The sequence below is a fragment of the Stomoxys calcitrans genome, chromosome 1 (assembly GCF_963082655.1).
Source record: "Stomoxys calcitrans chromosome 1, idStoCalc2.1, whole genome shotgun sequence".
Lineage (NCBI taxonomy): Eukaryota > Metazoa > Arthropoda > Insecta > Diptera > Muscidae > Stomoxys > Stomoxys calcitrans.
In genome coordinates this window covers 21,111,335-21,130,879 of record NC_081552.1, presented here as the reverse complement: position 1 = coordinate 21,130,879, position 19,545 = coordinate 21,111,335, and the positions used below count along the sequence as shown (strand labels likewise).

General features: G+C 38.0%; 1 protein-coding gene across 7 annotated transcripts in view; it reads right to left on the bottom strand.

Moving 5' to 3' along the window:
* The window catches only part of LOC106086954 (bicaudal D-related protein homolog), a 217,324-nt gene that overhangs the window by 189,189 nt on the left and 8,590 nt on the right, over window positions 1–19,545 (bottom strand). For 4 of the 7 annotated variants that reach the window (XM_059363520.1, XM_059363519.1, XM_013251787.2 and 1 more), the window contains one exon: window positions 919–2,255. In XM_059363520.1, the coding sequence (XP_059219503.1) occupies window positions 919–1,425 (507 nt within the window). In that variant the 5' untranslated portion in view covers window positions 1,426–2,255. The remainder of the gene's footprint in view (window positions 1–918; window positions 2,256–19,545) is intronic. The other 3 variants (XM_059363529.1, XM_059363522.1, XM_059363524.1) reach the window with 2 other exon arrangements.

The window sequence follows — 19,545 nt, the reverse complement described above, 5'->3', positions numbered from 1 at the left end:
AATTGAAGAAGGATATCGAAGGTTCTAACACAACTAACTCTTCCAAATTTCGGCGACATCAGACAATAAAAGCGCCTTTTATGGGCTCAAAACCTTAAATCGAGAGACCGGTCTATATGGCTGATATATCAAAATCTAGAACGATCTGGGCCATATTGCAGAAGTATGTCGAGGGGCTTAACTAAACTCACTGTCCTAAATTACGGCAACATCGGCCCAAAGCCCTAAATCGAGAGATCGGTCTATATGGTAGCCATATCCAAATGCGGACTGATAAAGGATGTCGAAGGGCCTAACACAACTCACTGTCCCAAATTTTGGCAAAATCGGACAATAAATGCGCCTTTTATAGGCGCAAGGCCTTAAATCGTCGGATCGGTCTATATGGCAGCTACAACCAAATCTAGACCAATCTCGGCCAAATTGAAGAAGGATGTCGAAGGGCCTAACACAACTCACTGTCCCAAATTTTGACAAAATCGGACAATAAATGCGCCTTTTATGGGCGCAAGGCCTTAAATCGTCGGATCGGTCTATATGGCAGCTACAACCAAATCTAGACCAATCTCGGCCAAATTGAAGAAGGATGTCGAAGGGCCTAACGCAACTTACTGTCCCAAATCTTGGCAAAATTGATATAGCCCATCTTCGAACTCAACCTGGTTATGAAAAAAAAGAATCTGTGTAAAGTTTCAGCTCAATATCTCTATTTTTAAAGACTGTAGCGTGATTTCAATAGAGGGACAGACGGAGGGACATGGCTAGATCGTCTTAGATTTTTACGTTGACCAAAAATATATATGCTTTATAGGGTCGGAAATGGATATTTCCATGTGTTGCAAACGGAATGACAAAATGAATATACCCCATATTTCGGTGGTGGCTATAATAAAAGTAAGAAAAACACTTTTCACTTACCTCTATTTTAATTGAATTTTCCTCGATCAGCTTCTCATGCTGCTTCACCAACTCTTCATTCTTTTCCAGTAATGCCTTACCCAGTTCGGCCGCTAGTAAGATATCCGATTCTTTTTGCTGCAACTGGGCCCAGACATCCGTCTCCTGATTGCGATCCATTGAAGTGGTACGTGCCTCCATGGCTTCAAGGTATGGCTCTAAATCAATCGAGGAGGCAAGTGATGAGTTGTGGAGGGGATTGAAATTGCTGATTGTTTGCTGATGTTGAGGATGATGATATGCGGAATGATGGTGTTGTGAATAGTGGCGATATGGATGATCAACATCGAAGGTGGTCAATAATGGCGATATTGATGGGGTTGATGATGAGGATGATAATTTGGCGAATGGTGATGATGATGATGATGTCGGGTTAGCCGAAGCGGATGACGATGATGGTAATTTATTAGATGCTGATGGATTAAATGCTGTTTTGTTTTTATTGTTCAATAATTTATTTGTATGCATGATGTGGTGTCTGAGATATGGTTTATGCTCGAAGCCGTTGTAAGCCCCTTCAAAGAGGAGGGGTTTATTGTAGATGTTTGGCCTTCTTTTCGGATGTTTTTTGGTTTCTTTTTTTACAAGCCCACAATGCCGACACAGGGGTTAGTTTAGCAAGCAATGGCTATGAAGTTTCGAACTTTTGGTTTTAATTGTTGTATTGTAACCGATTTTGTTTTCGGATTTAAGGTTTTTGTTTTGAGATGCAATAAAACCATCAATGTCAGAGATCGTTCGTTGTTGTTAGATAGTTTTTGTTGTTTTTCTTTTTGTATTGTGGTTTTTCTTTTCGTTCCGATTTGAACACACACACACAAGAAGTTACGATTTGAATTTACACACAATTGTTAACAAATGATGATAATGGCAGCAGCTGTAGCAGCAACATTTTCCACACATACTTCTGTTTTTCCACACATACTTCTGTTTTTTGTATGTTTTGTTGTTGTTTTTTACAAAATGCAGTTGAATGATTTGTTAATAATATGTTAATTACAAAATCCTAAGATGCAATGCATTACAATTTGTTGTTTTCATGAAACGTTATAAGCGGTTATTGTTTTGCGACATTTAATTTTGTTTTTTTCTGTACAAAAGTTTCGTTGTTTTGTTATTTTTTATTTCAATATTCTACAAAATGTTAGGTAGCCACCATCATCACAGGATGATGTTACCCTTTGGGGTCAGTATTAGCATCATGTTGAGCTGTGAAGAAAACATACTCTCCAGTTGAGGTGCTATCTGGCCGAGATTGTTTCTGTTGTTGTTGAATGTTAGATTCTTTGGTGGCTTGCCTGCACATAAAAGGGGAAATATAAAAAAATCAGTATTAACTAACTACAGAAAGCACAAGAAAACTTTATATTGTACAACATAAACAACGATTTTTCAGAGGAGGAACTTTAACAGTGGGTGGAAACTGGGGACAAAACATATGGAAGTGATTGCTTTTTAAAACAAAAATTTTATAAATTGCTAAAAAAAATATTGGAAAATTGCAAAGTGCTGAACAAAAACATCTAAGAAGGCCGAAATCAAAAATATTGCAAACAATTATTTCAACGAAAAATTAAAAAAAAAATCTAATAATTAATAATATTCAACATCAACCATGTTAAAAAAAAATATTGGTGTTTCCATCAAACGTCTGATGATTGCTTATTAAAGAACTACCTTCAACAAGTAAAAGCGTGCTAAGTTCGGCCGGGCCGAATGTTACATACCCACCACCATGGATCGCATCTGTCTAGGTCTTTTCCCGGTATCTCTTCTTAGGCAAACTTATGATAAAAGAAAAAAATGGCTATGATATTGGAGCTATATCAACTTATGGGACCATAATTAAACTGAATGTTGACGACCATAGTAGAAGTCGTTGTGTAAAATTGCAGACAATTCAAATAAAAACTGCGCTCTTTAAGGCCTCAAGAAGTAAAATAGGGTGATCGGTTTATGTGGCAACTGTATCAGGCAATAGAACGATTCAGACCACAATTGACACGTATGTTGAAGGTCATGAGAGAAGTCGTTGTACAAAATTTCAGTCATACCGGATAATAATTGCGACCTCTAGAGGCTCCAGAATTCAAGATCCCAGATCGGTTTATATGGCAGCTATAACTGGTTGTGATTCCATTTAGACCATGCTTGGTACAGTTGTTGGAAATTATAACAAAACACTTCGTGCAAAATTTCAGCCACAACGGATGAGATTTGAGCACTCTAGAGGTTCAAGAAGTCAAGACCCGAGATCGGTTAATATGGCACCTATATCAGATTATGAACCGATTTGGATCAAATGCAGTTGCTGTAAGTCATAACAAAACGCTTCATGCGAAATTCAGCCAGATGAGTTAAAAAAAATGTGCCCTTTAGAGGCTCAAGAATTCAAGATCCGAGATCAAATAGTACCAAAACATGGACCGATTTGGGCCATACAGCGCACAGTTGTTGAAAGTTAAAACAAAACACCTAGATAAGAACTTCACCCTCTAAAGCTTCGTCAAGTCAAGATCTAGAATCGATTTATATGGGAGCTATATCAAAATATGGACCGATATAGCCCATTTACAATCCCAATCAACTCACACTGATAGGAAGTATTCGTACAACATTTCAAGCACCTAGCTTTATTCTTTCGAAAGTTAGAGTGCTTTCGACAGATGGACGGACGAATTTACAATGTCAAGACGATCAAAAGTACATATACATACTTTATTGGGTCAATATTTCGATGTGTTACAAATGGAGTAACGAAATTAGTGCGGGGTATCCTATGGCGGAGGATATAAAAAGGAACTCATCGAAAGTAAATAAGTACGAATTGCTACCTCTAGCGGCTGAAAAAGTCAAATCGGGAGTCATATGGCAACTATATTAGGTTATTGGATCAATTTGACATGATCACCACGTGTAAAATTGCAGCCAAGTTGAGTTACTATTGCGCCCTCTAGAGACTGAAAAAGCCAAATCATGATTCGATCAGGTTATTGACCAATTTGGAAAATACCCGACACATTTGTTTTAAGTCATTTGCCACGTCCAAAATTTCACCCATATCGGATAAGAATTGCGCCCTCTAGAGACGTATAAAATCAAATCGGGAGATCGTTTTGCATGGCAGCTTTCGAAACATGGTCCGATTTGGCCCATTTACAATCCCAACCAAGCTTCACCAACAACAAGTATTTGTGAAAAATTTCAAGCGCCTACCTTTTGGAAATTTTAGATCGAAAAGAGGGCGCGAGTATTAATCCGCCTAAGCGAGTAAATGATTCGTTGTCCACTCTAAATGCTTAAAAGAAACCTTAACAAGTAAAACGGCATTAAGTTCGGCCGGGCCAAACTATGGATACCCACCACCTCGGAAAAAAACCTTTCGTACAGTGACAAATGCATAATTTATGAACCCATATCAGCAATACCTAAATATAGACCGATCTCCCCCATATTCAAGATGGCTATGTAAGGCTCTAACACAACCCATTGTACCATATTTATCGGTTAAAAAATTCACCTTTTATGGGCCAAAGAACTTAAATCGGTAGATCCGTATATGTACATGACGGTACATTGGTATATATACATAGACCTCATAGCGCTCAAGATCTTAAATAGGTCTATATCAGTCAGTTATGTAGAAATAAAGACCGATCCCTTAACCATACTCGGTACGAATGTCGGTGGGCCCAATGAAACTCGTTGTGCCTTATTTAAGAAAAAACGGTTATTAATTTCACTTTTTATGGGTCTAAAACCTTAAATCGGAAGATAGGCATTAATGGCAGCTATACCCAAATCTAGACCGATCTGGGCCGTTTTGAAAAGGGATGTCGAGAAGACTAATACAACTCGTTGTACCAAATTATTGCGAAATTGGATAATAAATGCACCTTTTATGGGCCCATCGAGAGATCGGTCTATATGACAGCTATGTCCAAATCTGGACCGATCTGGGCCAAATAAAATAAGGATGTCGAGAGTTCTAACATAACTTACAGTTCCAAACTTCAGCGAAATCGGACAATATATGCGCCTTTTATGGATCCAAGAGCTTAAATCGAGAGATCGGTCTATATGGCAGCTATATCTAAATCTGGACCGATTTCGGTCGTATTGAACAAGAATGGCGAGAGGCCTAACACAACACACTGTCCAAAATTCATCGAAATCGGATAAAATGTGTCTTTAATGGGCTTAAAGACCTTAAATCAGCAGATCGGTCTATATGGGGGCTATATCAAGGTATAGTCCGATATAGGCCATCTTCGATCTAAATCTGCTTATGGGCAGAAACAGAATCTATGCAGGATTTCAGTTCAATAGCTCTATTTTTATAGCCACCATCGTAGGATGGGGGGTATATTCATTTAGTCATTCCGTTTGCAACACATCGAAATGTCAATTTCCGACCCTACAAAGTATATATATTTCGGATTTAACGATGTCCGTGTGTCTGTTTGTCTATCCGTCCGTCTGTTGTATTCACTCTACAGCCTTCAAAAATTGAGATATTGAGCTGAAATTTGGCATAGATTCTTGAACGGACCTTTCCCCGATTTCGCTGAAATTTGAAACAGTGGGTTATTTTAAGTTTACCAACATCTGACCTAAACATGGTTCAAATCGGACTACATTTAGATATAGCTGCCATAATAACCGATCTTCCGATTAAGGGTCTAAAGCCCATAAAAGCATTATTTTTTAACCAATTTCGCTGAAATGTTAAACGGTCAGTAGTTTTACGCCTCCCAAGTTTAAAAAAGTGTCAGAAGCCCACAAAATGTTTATTTTTACCCGATTTCGCCGAAATTTGAAATAGTGAGGTGCATCAAGCCTACCGACATCTGATTCAAATATGGTACAGATCGGACTATATTGAAATATAGCTGCCATATATACCGATCTGCCGATAAAGGGTCGGAAGTCCATAAAAGCTTTAGTTATTACCCGATTTAAACGAAATTTTAAACAGTGGGTTATTTTAAGCCTCCCGACATCTGACTTAAGTATGATTCAGATCGGACTATATTTAGATATAGCTGCCATATAGACCGATCTCCTGATAAAGGGTCTGAAGCGCATAAAAGCTTTTTTTGTTAACCAATTTCGCTAAAATTTGAACACTGAGTAGTTTCAGGCCTCTCAACTTCGAACCTAAATATAGTTTAGATCGGACTATATTTTGATATAGCTACCCTATAGACCGATCTCCCGATAAAGGGTCTGAGGTCCATAAAAGTGCCGGTTAAGGGTTTGAAGCTCATAAAAGCTTTATTTATTACCCGATTTTGTTGAAATTTAAAATACAAAATTCAACAGTAACTTATATTTATAAGATCACTCAATGTCCGTGCCGAATTTAGGTGCGCAAGTTATCCAATTTTCATCGGATTGCGACGAAAGGGAGTTGACATATATATTCGAGGTGGTGGGTATCCAAAGTTCGGCCCGGCCGAACTTAATGCCTTCTTACTTGTTATACCCTCCATCATAAGATGGGGGTATACTAATTTCGTCATTCTGTTTGTAACTACTCGAAATATTCGTCTGAGACCCCATAAAGTATATATATTCTTGATCGTCGTGACATTTTATGTCGATCTAGCCATGTCCGTCCGTCTGTCCGTCCGTCCGTCTGTCTGTCGAAAGCACGCTAACTTCCGAAGGAGTAAAGCTAGCCGCTTGAAATTTTGCACAAATACTTCTTATTAGTGTAGGTCGGTTGGTATTGTAAATGGGCCATATCAGTCCATGTTTTGATATAGCTGCCATATAAACCGATCTTGAATCTTGACTTCTTGATCCTCTAGAGTGCGCAATTCTTACCCGATTGGAATGAAATTTCGCACGACGTTTTTTGTTATGATATCCAACAACTGTGCCAAGTATGGTTCAAATCGGTCCATAACCTGATATAGCTGTCATATAAACCGATCTTGGGTCTTGACTTCTTGAGCCTCTAGAGTGCGCAATTCTTACCCGATTGGAATGAAATTTCGCACGACGTGTTTTGTTATGATATCCAACAACTGTGCCAAGTATTGTTCAAATCGGTCTATAACCTGATATAGCTGCCATATAAACAGATCTGGAGACTTGACTTCATGAGCTTCTAGAGGGCTCAATTTCTATCCGATTTGACTGAAATTTCGCAAGACGTTTTTTATTGTTACTTTCAACAACTATGTCAAATAAAGTACAAGTCGGTTCATAACCTGATATAGCTGCCATATAAACCGATCTGGGATCTTGACTTCTTGAGCCTTTAGAGGTCGCAATTATTATCCGATTTGCCTGAAATTTTGTACGACGGATTCTCTCATGATCATTAACATACGTGTTTATTATGGTCTGAATCGGTCTATAGCCCGACACAGATCCCATATAAATCGTTCTCTCTATTTTACTTCGTGAGCCCCAATGGGCGCAATTCTTATTCGAATTGGCTGAAATTTTACACAGGTCTCCAACATATAATTTAATTGTGGTCCGAACCGGACCATATCTTGATATCGTTTTAATACCAGAGCAACTCTTTTCTTATATCCTTTTTAGCCTAAGAAGAGATGCCGGGAAAACAACTCGATAAATGCGATCCATGGTGGAGGGTATATAAGATTCGGCCCGGCCGAACTTAGCACGCTTTTACTTGTTTTCTTTTAAAATTGTCCATGTTATCTCATGGTAAATAATTTCCCATCGCAAAAATTAAATTGAAAGCAAGTGTCTTCTTGTAACTTTCAAAGATAAAAAATGACTTCATTTGAATTAAGAACTTCAAACCCCGCGGCCAGTAAATGCATATTTTCACACCTCACTTATTAAAATGAAGACATGTTCTAGTTTTAATACAAAAAAAAAACAGCACAGAAATGCGATATGAACAGAGTCTTAAAAAATATAATTTATTACGTGCGATAATGAAATATGACAAATTAATTTATTATCTAATTATAAAGCCATAAAAACTACCCCTCAAAAAAAGCAGGAAAAAATATATTCCGATAAGCAAATGAGGCTTTGCTAAAACTGAAAAAATACCTTGCAAAACATCAATGAGCGCAAATTTTACTAAAACACCTTGAGTTCATCACTGAAACTTTCCCTTTCTACCGTTATTATTATTGTTCAAGGATTAAATTCAAGGAACCTTATTAGGCGAATTACACCTATATGTGAGGTACCTATCCTATTTTTTTCGCAAATATATTAGCACTATTTCTTTGAACTATATATACACACACATCAAACTCAGAGGGGAGTAGAAAAACTGTTCTTGAATTTAGGTTGGGTAAGGAAAGAAGACCAACTGCGAACTCAAAAAAAAACTATGTTAATATTTTCATGACATGCAAACTAAGAAATTTGATGACAAACATACGGACAGAATGTTAAACAACGTCGAAAAAAACGTCAACAAAACTCAACATAAAGCCGGCCAAAGTGACTGTAATGTGATGCGGGATTTCACGGAGTGAACATTAGCCAAACTCACAAACAAACAAACGGTCATGAGTTGGGTTTTACTTTGGCGTTTCCATGGCACTTCGGAAGGAGGCGCTGGAGCTGGAATTGAACGCCATGAATGAATTGAAATGAGTGAACTAAATAACATTACATTAACGTTTAGGTGAAATGTATACCGAAAAACATGGAGCAAAAAACAAAAAGCATTACAATATGAGGGCAAGTAACGTAACATCAAAAACAAAACAAAAAAAACACAAAAATGAAAAAAAAATCCCCCCTTCATACTTTTGTTAACCTAACTAAAGGCGGTAATTTTCAATTTAAGCTTCAATTTCATGTGTCTCCAAAATCACAACATACGAGGTGTGCTTGGAAACTAAGGAACTATTTTATTTCGTTTTCTAAAGAAAGATGCATTCAATTGTTAAATATATGAACATAATCATAGAATCCATGAAATAATTCATAATTTTCATGCAAAAAGGCTTTGAAGAAGGAGAGGTAAAATTTCCAGAAACATTTAAAAAATGTGGAATATTTCCTGTTCCCTAAATATTAAAATGTGCTTAAAATATACGAACAAAAATACTTAAATATATGAAAATATTCCTAAAATATTTGAAAATATTTTCAAAATATATGAAAATATTACTAAAAATTATACAAATGTCAAATTAAAACAAATAAAAGTGTGTAAGCTCGACCGGCCGAATCTTGAGAACCCACTACCATGGGTTCTGCTAAAATATGGGAGCTATATCTAGTTTTAGACCGAATTGGACCGTACTTCGAGCAGTTGTTGAGAGTCATAACAGAACACTAAATGCAAAATTTCAGCCAAATCAGATAAAAATCTTGGCTTGCATGTGCTCAAGAAGTCAAATGGGGAGATTGGTTTATATGAGAGCTATATCATGTTCTTGACCGATTTGAACCGTACTTGGCACAGTTGTTGAGAGTCATAACGAACACCATGTACAAAATTTCAGCCAAATCTGATGAAAGTTGCGACTTCCAGGGGCTCAACAAATCAAATAGGGGGATAGGATTATATGGGAGCTATATCATGTTCTTGACCAATATGGGCCGTACTTAGCACAGTTGTTAGAAGTTATAACATAACACTGTGTAAAAATTTCAGCCAAATCGTGTGAAAATTTAGGCTTCTAGGGGCTCAAGAAGTCAAATCGGTAGATCGGTTTATATGTGAGCTGTATCAGGTTATAGAGCGCTTTAAACCTCACTCGACATAGTTGCTCACTCGGGAAAACCACTGACGAAAATTTTTTCTGATGGTCTCCCCAGGATTAGAACCCAGGCGTTCAGCGTTATAGGCGGACATGCTAGCCTCTGCGCTACGGTGGCCTGCCTCACTGCAGCTATGAGATTTAAGGTGATAGGAGAGTGAATGAACGAGGCGATAATATCCCGTTCGAGTATGCGAAGCAATTGCCAGTGGCATAGTTTTGGATTAACAGAACACTGATATTGCCATCTGCTGGTTAATGGCGCATGGATGGGTCAGAACAGTTGTGGACGTCTTCATTAAGGACACAGAGATTGGGTTCTCTTTCCGGCTGCTTGAGCATAATGCGCGGGCGGAAATCCGGTAATCACAAATCCATGTAAGATCACCTTAACTTCGAATCGAAGCTTGTCAATGTGCAATTATTACTCGTACGCCATTTACGGCTCACTAGTACCCCCTGTTCCTTTATGCAATGTTCATGGGAAATTTAGTGTAAGTAGTACAATTTGTAGTTCAGGTTGTTAGTAGTACGCCATTTACGGCTCACTAGTACCCCCTGTTCCTTTATGCAATGTTCATGGGAAATTTAGTGTAAGTAGTACAATTTGTAGTTCAGGTTGTTAGTAGTTACCTCAACTGACTCCCCTAGAATTTCCTAAATAGAGGGAAATTAAAGTAAGTAAAGTAAAGAGGGTTGCTTTTGATTTAATGCATAACTGGTTGTTTGTATATTCTGGTTCTTCACTTTACTATCATGTCAAACAAGGCCAGTTCTATCTTTGTATTTTGTTTGAAGCGTACAAATGCAGTATTTTTATGTCCACCTCCATAGGATAAGGGGTATACTTATTTCATCATTCCGTTTGTAGCACCTGGAAATATTGCTTGGAGATCCAAAAAAGTATATATATTCTTGATCGCATTCTAAGTCAGTCCGTCTGTTTGTCAGTCCGTCTGTCAAAAGTTAGCCAATTTTCGAAGGACTAAAGCCAGTCGCTTAAAATTTTGCATATATACTTCTTATTTGTGTAGGTCGATTGGGATAGCAAATGGACTTTATCGGCCCATACTTTGATATACGATTTGTCTGAAATTTTCCATGAGAAGTTTTGTTATGACTTTCAATACCTGTGTCAAGTATGATTCAAATCGGTCCATAACCTGATATAGCTGCCATATAAACCGATTTTGTATTTAGGCTTCTTGAGCCGCTAGAGAGCGCAATTATTATCCGATTTGGCTGAAATTTTGTATGAAGTGTTTTGTTTTGACTTTCAATAACTGTGTCAAGTATGGTCTCAATCGGTAGGAAACCTGATAAAGCTCTCCAGATAATAATACTTGAGCCTCTAGAGGGTATAATTCTTATCCGATGTGGCTGAAATTTTGCACGTTGACTCTTTCTATGACCTCTAACATACGGTCCATCAACTGATATAGCTCCCACATAAACCGATCTCCCAATTATACTTTTTGAGCGCACTTTTTAGCCAATTTTTTTGACATTTTGCATAATGACATCTACCATGGTCACCAACATCCAAGCTAAGTATGACCCAAATCAGTTCATAACCTGATATGGTTCCAATAGCACAGCAATTCGTATCCAATATCCATTGTTTTCCCATTAAGAAATGCCGGGCAAAGAGCATGATATATGCGATCCATGGTGAAGGGTATATAAGATTCGGCCCGGCCGAACTTAGCACTCTTGCACTACTTGTTTGATTTATTTCTCAGGTGTTCATTATTTTTTGGGGGGGTCGCTTATTCTACCTTTAACTAATCGAAAAGTATTTCTTTGTTACTGGTGCAGTAGTGAAGTTTTTTTGTTTCTGGAAAGATAAAAGGGAGGGTCTGCTATGGAATGATATTGTTTTGTATTTACATTAGGTTTTTTTTATTGTTATTTCCTTCCGCATGTGCGATTGTCTATCTGTATGTCAGAACGTTCCTGCCTATGTATGTGTGTCTGTCTGTCAGCTCGGTAGTTCATTCCAATTACATACATTTTTTTTTAATACAAAATAACATTCAACGATAAATAACACGAAATGACCCGCAGTGTATATTCTTCAATGCACTTAGTTAAGTTATTACAGGCAACAGTATGTGGTCAAAACATAAGGGCAGTAAGTATCAAACAATGAAACTTGCCACAGATCTGATTGTAAGAAATGTTTTATACCCTCCTCCATAGGAGGGTATAAAACATCGCATTTCCATTTGTAATACCTCGAAATATTGATCTGAGACCCCATCCAGCATATATATTCTTGATCGTCTTGACATTTTAAGTCCATCTAGGCATGTCCGTCTGTCAGTGGAAAGCAAGCTAACTTTCGAAGGAGTAATGCTAGACGCTTGACATTTTGCACAAATACTTCCTATTAGTGTAGGGATCGGTAGGGATTGTAAATGGGCCATATTGGTCGATGATTTGATATAGCTGTCATATAAACCTATCTGGATCCTGACTTATTGAGCCTCTAAACGACGCAATTTTCATCCGGTTTTGCTGAAATTTAGTATGAGGTGTTATGTTATGACTTTCAATATTTGTATGGTATAAATCCGTTCATAACCTGATGCCATATAAACCGATCTCGGTTCTTGACTGCTTTAGCCTCTAGAGGCCACAATTCTTATCCGATGTGGCTAAATTTATGTATGAGGTGTTTCGTTATGACTTTCAATAACTGTCCTATGCATGGTTCAATTTGGTTCATAACCTGCCACAGCTACCATATAAACCGCTCTCGGATCTTGACTTGTTGAGCTTCTAGACGGCGCAATTCTTATCCGATTTGGTTAAAATTTTGTATGAGGTGTTTTGTTATGACTTTCAATAACTGTGCTATGGTCGAAATCCTCTCATAACCTAATATTGCTGCCATATAAACCGATCTAATATTTTGACACCTTGAGCCTCTAGACGGCGCAATTCTTATTGGCTAAAATTCGATTTGGCTAAAATTTTGTGTGAGGTGTTTTGTTGTGTCTTCGAATAACGGTGCAAAGTAAAGTCCAAATCGGTTCAAAGCCTAATATAGGTGTCATATAAACCGATCTGGGATTTTGACATCTTGAGCCTCTACACGGCTCAATTTTTATTCAATTTGGCTAAAATTTTGTGTGAGTTGTTTTGTTATGACTTCCAATAACTGTGCTCAATAGGGTTAAAATCGGTTCAAAACCTGATATAGCTGTCATATAAATCGATCTGGGATTGAGCATCTAGATGGCGCAATTCTTATTCGATTTGACTAAAATGCTGTGTGAGATGTTTTGTGCTGAGTATGGTCCAGATCAGTTCATAACCTGATATAGCTGCCATATAAAAGCCATCCGCTGATATTACTTCTTACAACCGTATAGGTTGCATTTCTTATCATTAGCCTCTGTTTGCCTATAAAGAAATGCCGGGCAAATGACTTGTTTTACCTGCAATGTAATGTAATGATGCCAGGCAAAGAACTAGACATATGCCAATCATGGTGGAGGGTAGATAAGATTCAGCCCGGCCGAACTTGGCACGCTCTTACTTGTTGATACATTGATACATATAAAGCATTTGCTCTTTACTAGTAATAATAGATTACTTCAATACTGTCACTTTGACAATATGGTTCTTCCGCCTTCTATTGTTCCTCGTTTTGTATTTAATTGTGAAACGCCCGTTATTGACTCCGTAGCACAAAAATTAATGAAAGCACACATCAAATTTTATTGGTTTCTGCCTAAATTGCACTTCACAAAGCATTTGCAAGCGTCATGGCATTGTTACACAAGGGAATATGGGCATAAAAATTCACTTTGGCGAGACAGACTCGAAATGCCTACATTGATATGGACAAAAAATAAACCATATTGAAACAGACCACATTAAATATTAGACTTGTTATACCCACCACCGAAGGATGGGGGTATATTCATTTTGTCATTCCGTTTGCAACACATCGAAATATCCATTTCCGACCCTATAAAGTATATATATTCTTGATCAGCGTAAAAATCTAAGACGATCTAGACATGTCCGTCCGTCTGTCCGTCTGTCTGTTGAAATCACGCTACAGTCTTCAAAAATAGAGATATTGAGCTGAAACTTTGCACAGATTCTTTTTTTGTCCATAAGCAGGTTAAGTTCGAAGATGGGCTATATCGGACTATATCTTGATATAGCCCCCACATAGACCGATCCGCCGATTTAGGGTCTTAGGCCCATAAAAGCCACATTTATTATCCGATTTTGTTGAAATTTGGGGCAATGAGTTGTGTTAGGCCCTTCGACTTCCTTCGTTAAATTGGCCCAGATCGGTTCATATTTGGATATAGCTGCCATATAGACCGATCCTCCGGTTAAGGGTCTTAGGCCCATAAAAGCCACATTCATTATCCGATTTTCCTGAAATTTGGGAAAGTGAGTTGTGTTAGGCCCTTTGACATATTTCTTCAATTTGGTCCAGATCGGTTCAGATTTAGATATAGCTGCCATATAGACCGATTTCTTGATTTATGGTTTTGGACCCATAAAATGCTCATTTATTGTCTGATGTCGCCGAAATTTGGAACAGTGAGTTAAGTTAATCCCCTTGACATACTTCTGCAATATCGCACAGATCGGTCCAGATTTGGATATAGCTGCCAAATAGACCGATATCTAGGTTTTAGGTTTTGGGGCCATAAAAGACGCATTTATTGTCCGATGTCGCTGAAATTTGACACAGTGAGTTTGGTTAGGCTCTTCGACGTCCTTCTTCAATTTTGCCCAGATCGGTCCAGATTTGCATAAAGCTGCCATATAGACCGATCTCTCGATTAAAGGTTTAGGTTCCATAAAAGAGGCATTTATTGTCCGATTTCGCCGAAAGTTGGGACAGTGCTTTGTGTTAGGCTTTTCGACATGTTTTTGCAACTTGGCCCAAATCGGCCCAGATTTGGATATAGCTGCCATGTAGACCGATATCTCGATTTAAAGTCTTGGCCCCATAAAAGGCGCATTTATAATCCGATTTCACTGAACTTTGACACAGTGACTTATGTTCGGCTTTTCGACATCGTGTCGTATATAGTTCAGATCGGTATGAGGTATATGAGTATAAGGTATGAAATTTTCACCGAATTTTGATGAAAGGTGGTTTACATATATACCAGAGGTGGTGGGTATCCAAAGTTCGGCCCGGCCGAACTTAACGCCTTTTTACTTGTTTTTAACATTATATGCTATAGCCAGCAATCAAAAACACCCAAAACCACTCGATAACTACAATGTTAGGGTACAAAATATTTGCAAAGAATTCGCAGAATTCACTTGTCAAATGTTACACTGAATGAGAAGATGAGCCCATAAGCTTGCAGGTGAACTAAAATTTGATCAGAATTAATTCAGAATTCCTACAATAGACTACGATATCTGTGGCGATATCTGTTGAAGAAAGATCGAAATTACTCGTGGTTATTAATTTTCAGCAAAAGCAAATAGGAAGCCACCATGGCTTATAGTTTAGCATATTCGACAAGAATGCTGAAAGCCTCCTGGCGAGAATAACGTAAACACTGTTGTGCCAATGGTTGTCTCCTCACAAATGCCAGCGACCTTTGTAAGACCTCAGTCATGTGAAACTTCTCTATAAAAAGGTGAGGATCAGCGGTATTCCTTTGAGACTCAACTATGAATAGCATAGTTGTCTGAAACTTGAAACGGACAGCACTGTTTGATACGAGAAAAAATCTTCTCGTTCTGCCATAATGAGATAACTGTGGGCAAGTTTGCAAGAAATATTTCGATTAACTCCAAAGTAACTCCACCCTAATGTGCAAACCAACAAAACTAAGACCCCCTTATAGAAAAACAGATAGGAATTTTCGGTTTCTTATTTCTTGTTCTACATGCCCAAAATTTAATGCAGTAATTGAAAATTTCGTTTGGTCTTTTCCATATGATTCAAACACCTACCTACAGACATGCTAAAACACTCATAACTAGTTTTATAATAAAGCAAAACAAAAATATTTCATAATGTTCAGATACCAACTATTAGTCATTTGCTAAAAAAAAAAAAAAAAAAAAAAACATTTACAAAAAATAAAACGAAACTACAAAAGCCACAACAAGCAGACGAAACTGAAACAAAAACAACAAAAAGTGTAATAAGTTCGGCTTAACTTTCCAACACCCGCTATGAAGAGGAGAAATGAGCTCTAAAATAAACACCTACCAAAACACAAACAAAATCATAAATGTGAAATTTTGTTGCAAAAACAAAAAAGTTTAAATGGTGTATACAAACATTGTGGGGTAAGGGTGAACTGGTGTAAGGTAAGAATTAACATCATAAGTAAAAAAAAAAGCTTAGATAACCGATGTTTAACCCAAAAATGAATGAATGAACGAATGAAGTTGAAACAAGTGCTTGGCAAAGATGAAACCTCAAACATCTGTATCATGAATCATAAGTAAAATGAAACTTTAAATCCAGTTTTCTTCTTTGTTTGTGTTTGTGTTTTATTTTATTTTATTTTTTTTTTCATCATGCAGACAAGTTGAATTTTTGAAGTGTTCTACATCCATTTCAAAGTTATGACTTCTTGTTAGTTATTTTATATATTAGTTAACCCCAAGGTTTATATCAAATCCCACAATTGAGTGAGATTGCTCACAACTTTACCAACAGAAATTAAAAAGTCCAAATTCCCAATAATATTTATAAAACCCATATGCCAGTTTTCAAAGCACCCTAATGTGCCTTTGCATTCAAGTTAAAAACAAGTAAAAAGGCATTGAGTTAGGCCGGGCCGCACTATGGATACCCACAACCTCGGGTATATATGTAAACCATCTTTCATCAAAATTCGGTGAAAATTTCATACCTTATGTCCCATATCAGTTATATCAAAATATGTTCCGATTTGGACCAAATACTAAAAGTACACTAGCTGTATCTAAAAATAAACCGATCTGAACCATATACGACACGGATGTCGAAAAGCCTAACATAAGTCACTGTGTCAAATTTCAGTGAAATCGGATTATAAATGCGCCTTTTATGGGGAAAATACCTTAAATCGCGATATCGGTCTATATGGCAGCTATATTCAAGTCTGGACCGATCTGGGCAAAATTGAAGAAGGACTTCGAAGAGCCTAACCAAACCCACTGTCTCAAATTTCAGCGACATCGGACAATAAATACGTCTTTTATGGCCCTAAAATCTGAATCGATCTGTGCGATATTGCAGAAGTATGTCAAGGGGTTTAACTTAACTCACTATCTCAAATTTCGGCGACATGGGACTATAAATAAGCATTTTATGGGCCTAAAACCATAAATCAATAAATCAGTCTATATAGCAGCTATATCCAAATCTGGACCGATCTGAGCAAAATTGACGAAGGATGTCTAACACAACTCACTGTCCCAAATTTCACCAAAATCATATAATAAATGTGGCTTTTATGGGCCGAAGACCCTAAATCGGAGGATCGGTCTATATGGCAGCTATATCCAAATCTGGACCGATCTGAGCCAAATTGACGAAGGATGTCGAAGAGTCTAACACAACTCACTGTCCCAAATTTCACCAAAATCGGATAATAAATGTGGCTTTTATGGGCCGAAGACCCTAAATCGGAGCATCGGTCTATATGGCAGCTATATCCAAATCAGGACCGATATGAGCCAAATTGACGAAGGATGTCGAAGGGTCTAACACAACTCACTGTCCCAAATTTCATCAAAATCGGATAATAAATGTGGCTTTTATGGGCCGAAGACCCTAAATCGGAGGATCGGTCTATATGGCAGCTATATCCAAATCTGGACCGATCTGAGCCAAATTGACGAAGGATGTCGATGGGCCTAACACAACTCACTGTCCCAAATTTAACCAAAATCGGATAATAAATGTGGCTTTTATGGGCCGAAGACCCTTAATCGGAGGATCGGTCTATATGGCAGCTATATCCAAATCTAGACCGATCTAAGCCAAATTGACGGAGGATGTCGAAGGGTCTAACAGAACTCACTGTCCCAAATTTCACCAAAATCGGATAATAAATGTGGCTTTTATGGGCCGAAGACCCTAAATCGGAGGATCGGTCTATATGGCAGCTATATCCAAATCAGGACCGATATGAGCCAAATTGACTAAGGATGTCGATGGGCCTTACACAACTCACTGTCCCAAATTTCATCAAAATCGGATAATAAATGTGGCTTTTATGGGCCGAAGACCCTAAATCGGAGGATCGGTCTATATGGCAGCTATATCCAAATCTGGACCAATCTGAGCCAAATTGACGAAGGATGTCGAAGGGTCTAACACAACTCACTGTCCCAAATTTCATCAAAATCGTATAATAAATGTGGCTTTTATGGGCCGAAGACCCTAAATCGGAGGATCGGTCTATACGGCAGCTATATCCAAATCAGGACCGATATGAGCCAAATTGACGAAGGATGTCGAAGGGTCTAACACAACTCACTGTCCCAAATTTCATCAAAATCGGATAATAAATGTGGCTTTTATGGGTCGAAGACCCTAAATCGGAGGATCGGTCTATATGGCAGCTATATCCAAATCAGGACCGATATGAGCCAAATTGACGAAGGATGTCGAAGGGTCTAACACAACTCACTGTCCCAAATTTCAACAAAATCGGATAATAAATGTGGCTTTTATGGGCCGAAGACCCTTAATCGGAGGATCGGTCTATATGGCAGCTATATCCAAATCTGGACCGATCTGAGCCAAATTGACGAACGATATCGAAGGGTCTAATACAACTCACTGTCCCAAATTTCATCAAAATCGGATAATAAATGTGGCTTTTATGGGCCTAAGACCCTAAATCGGCGGATCGGTCTATATGGGGGCTATATGGAGATATAGTCCGATATTGCCCATCTTCGAACTTAACCTGCTTATGGACAAAAAAAGAACCTGTGCAAAGTTTCAGCTCAATATCTCTATTTTTAAAGACTGTAGCGTGATTTCAACAGACAGAAGGACAGACGGACGGACATGTCTAGATCGTCTTAGATTTTTACGCTGATCAAGAATATATATATACTTTATAGGGTCGGAAATGGATATTTCGATGTGTTGCAAACGGAATGACAAAATGAATATACCCCCATCCTTCGGTGGTGGGTATAAAAACAAGTAAAAAGGCATTAAGTTCGGCCGGGCCGAACTTTGGATACCCACAACCTCGGGTATATATGTAAACCACCATTCGTGATAATGCGGCGAAAAATGCATTATTTATACACCCACAGCAGTTATATCCAAATATGATCCGATTTGGAACAAATTCGGCACGGACATTGAGTGGTCTCATAAATACAAGTCACTGTTCAATTTTGGTTTAATATTGGTCATTTTGACAGCTATATCCAAATATAGACCGATCTGAAGCATATAGGTCATGGATATCGAAAAGCCTAACATAAGTCACTGTCCCAAGTTTCAGCGATAACGGACAATAAATGTGCCTTTTATGGGCCCAAGGCCTTAAATTGCGAAATTGGTCTATATGGCAGGTATATCCAAATCTGAACCGATCTGGGCCAAAAATAAAAGCACCTTTTTTGGGCCCAAGATCTAAAATAGAGAGATCGGTCAATATGAAAGCTATATCCAAATCTGAACCGATCTGGGCTAGTGATCTAACACAATTCACCGTCTCAAATTTCACTAAAATCGGATAATAAATGTGGCTTTTATGGGCCCAAGACCTTAAATGGGCATATCGGTCTAAATGGGGGCTATATCAAGATATAGTCCGATTTAGCCCATCTTCGAACTTAACCTGCCTAAATTAAAATTCAGTTCAATCTCTATTTTTAAAGACTATAGCGT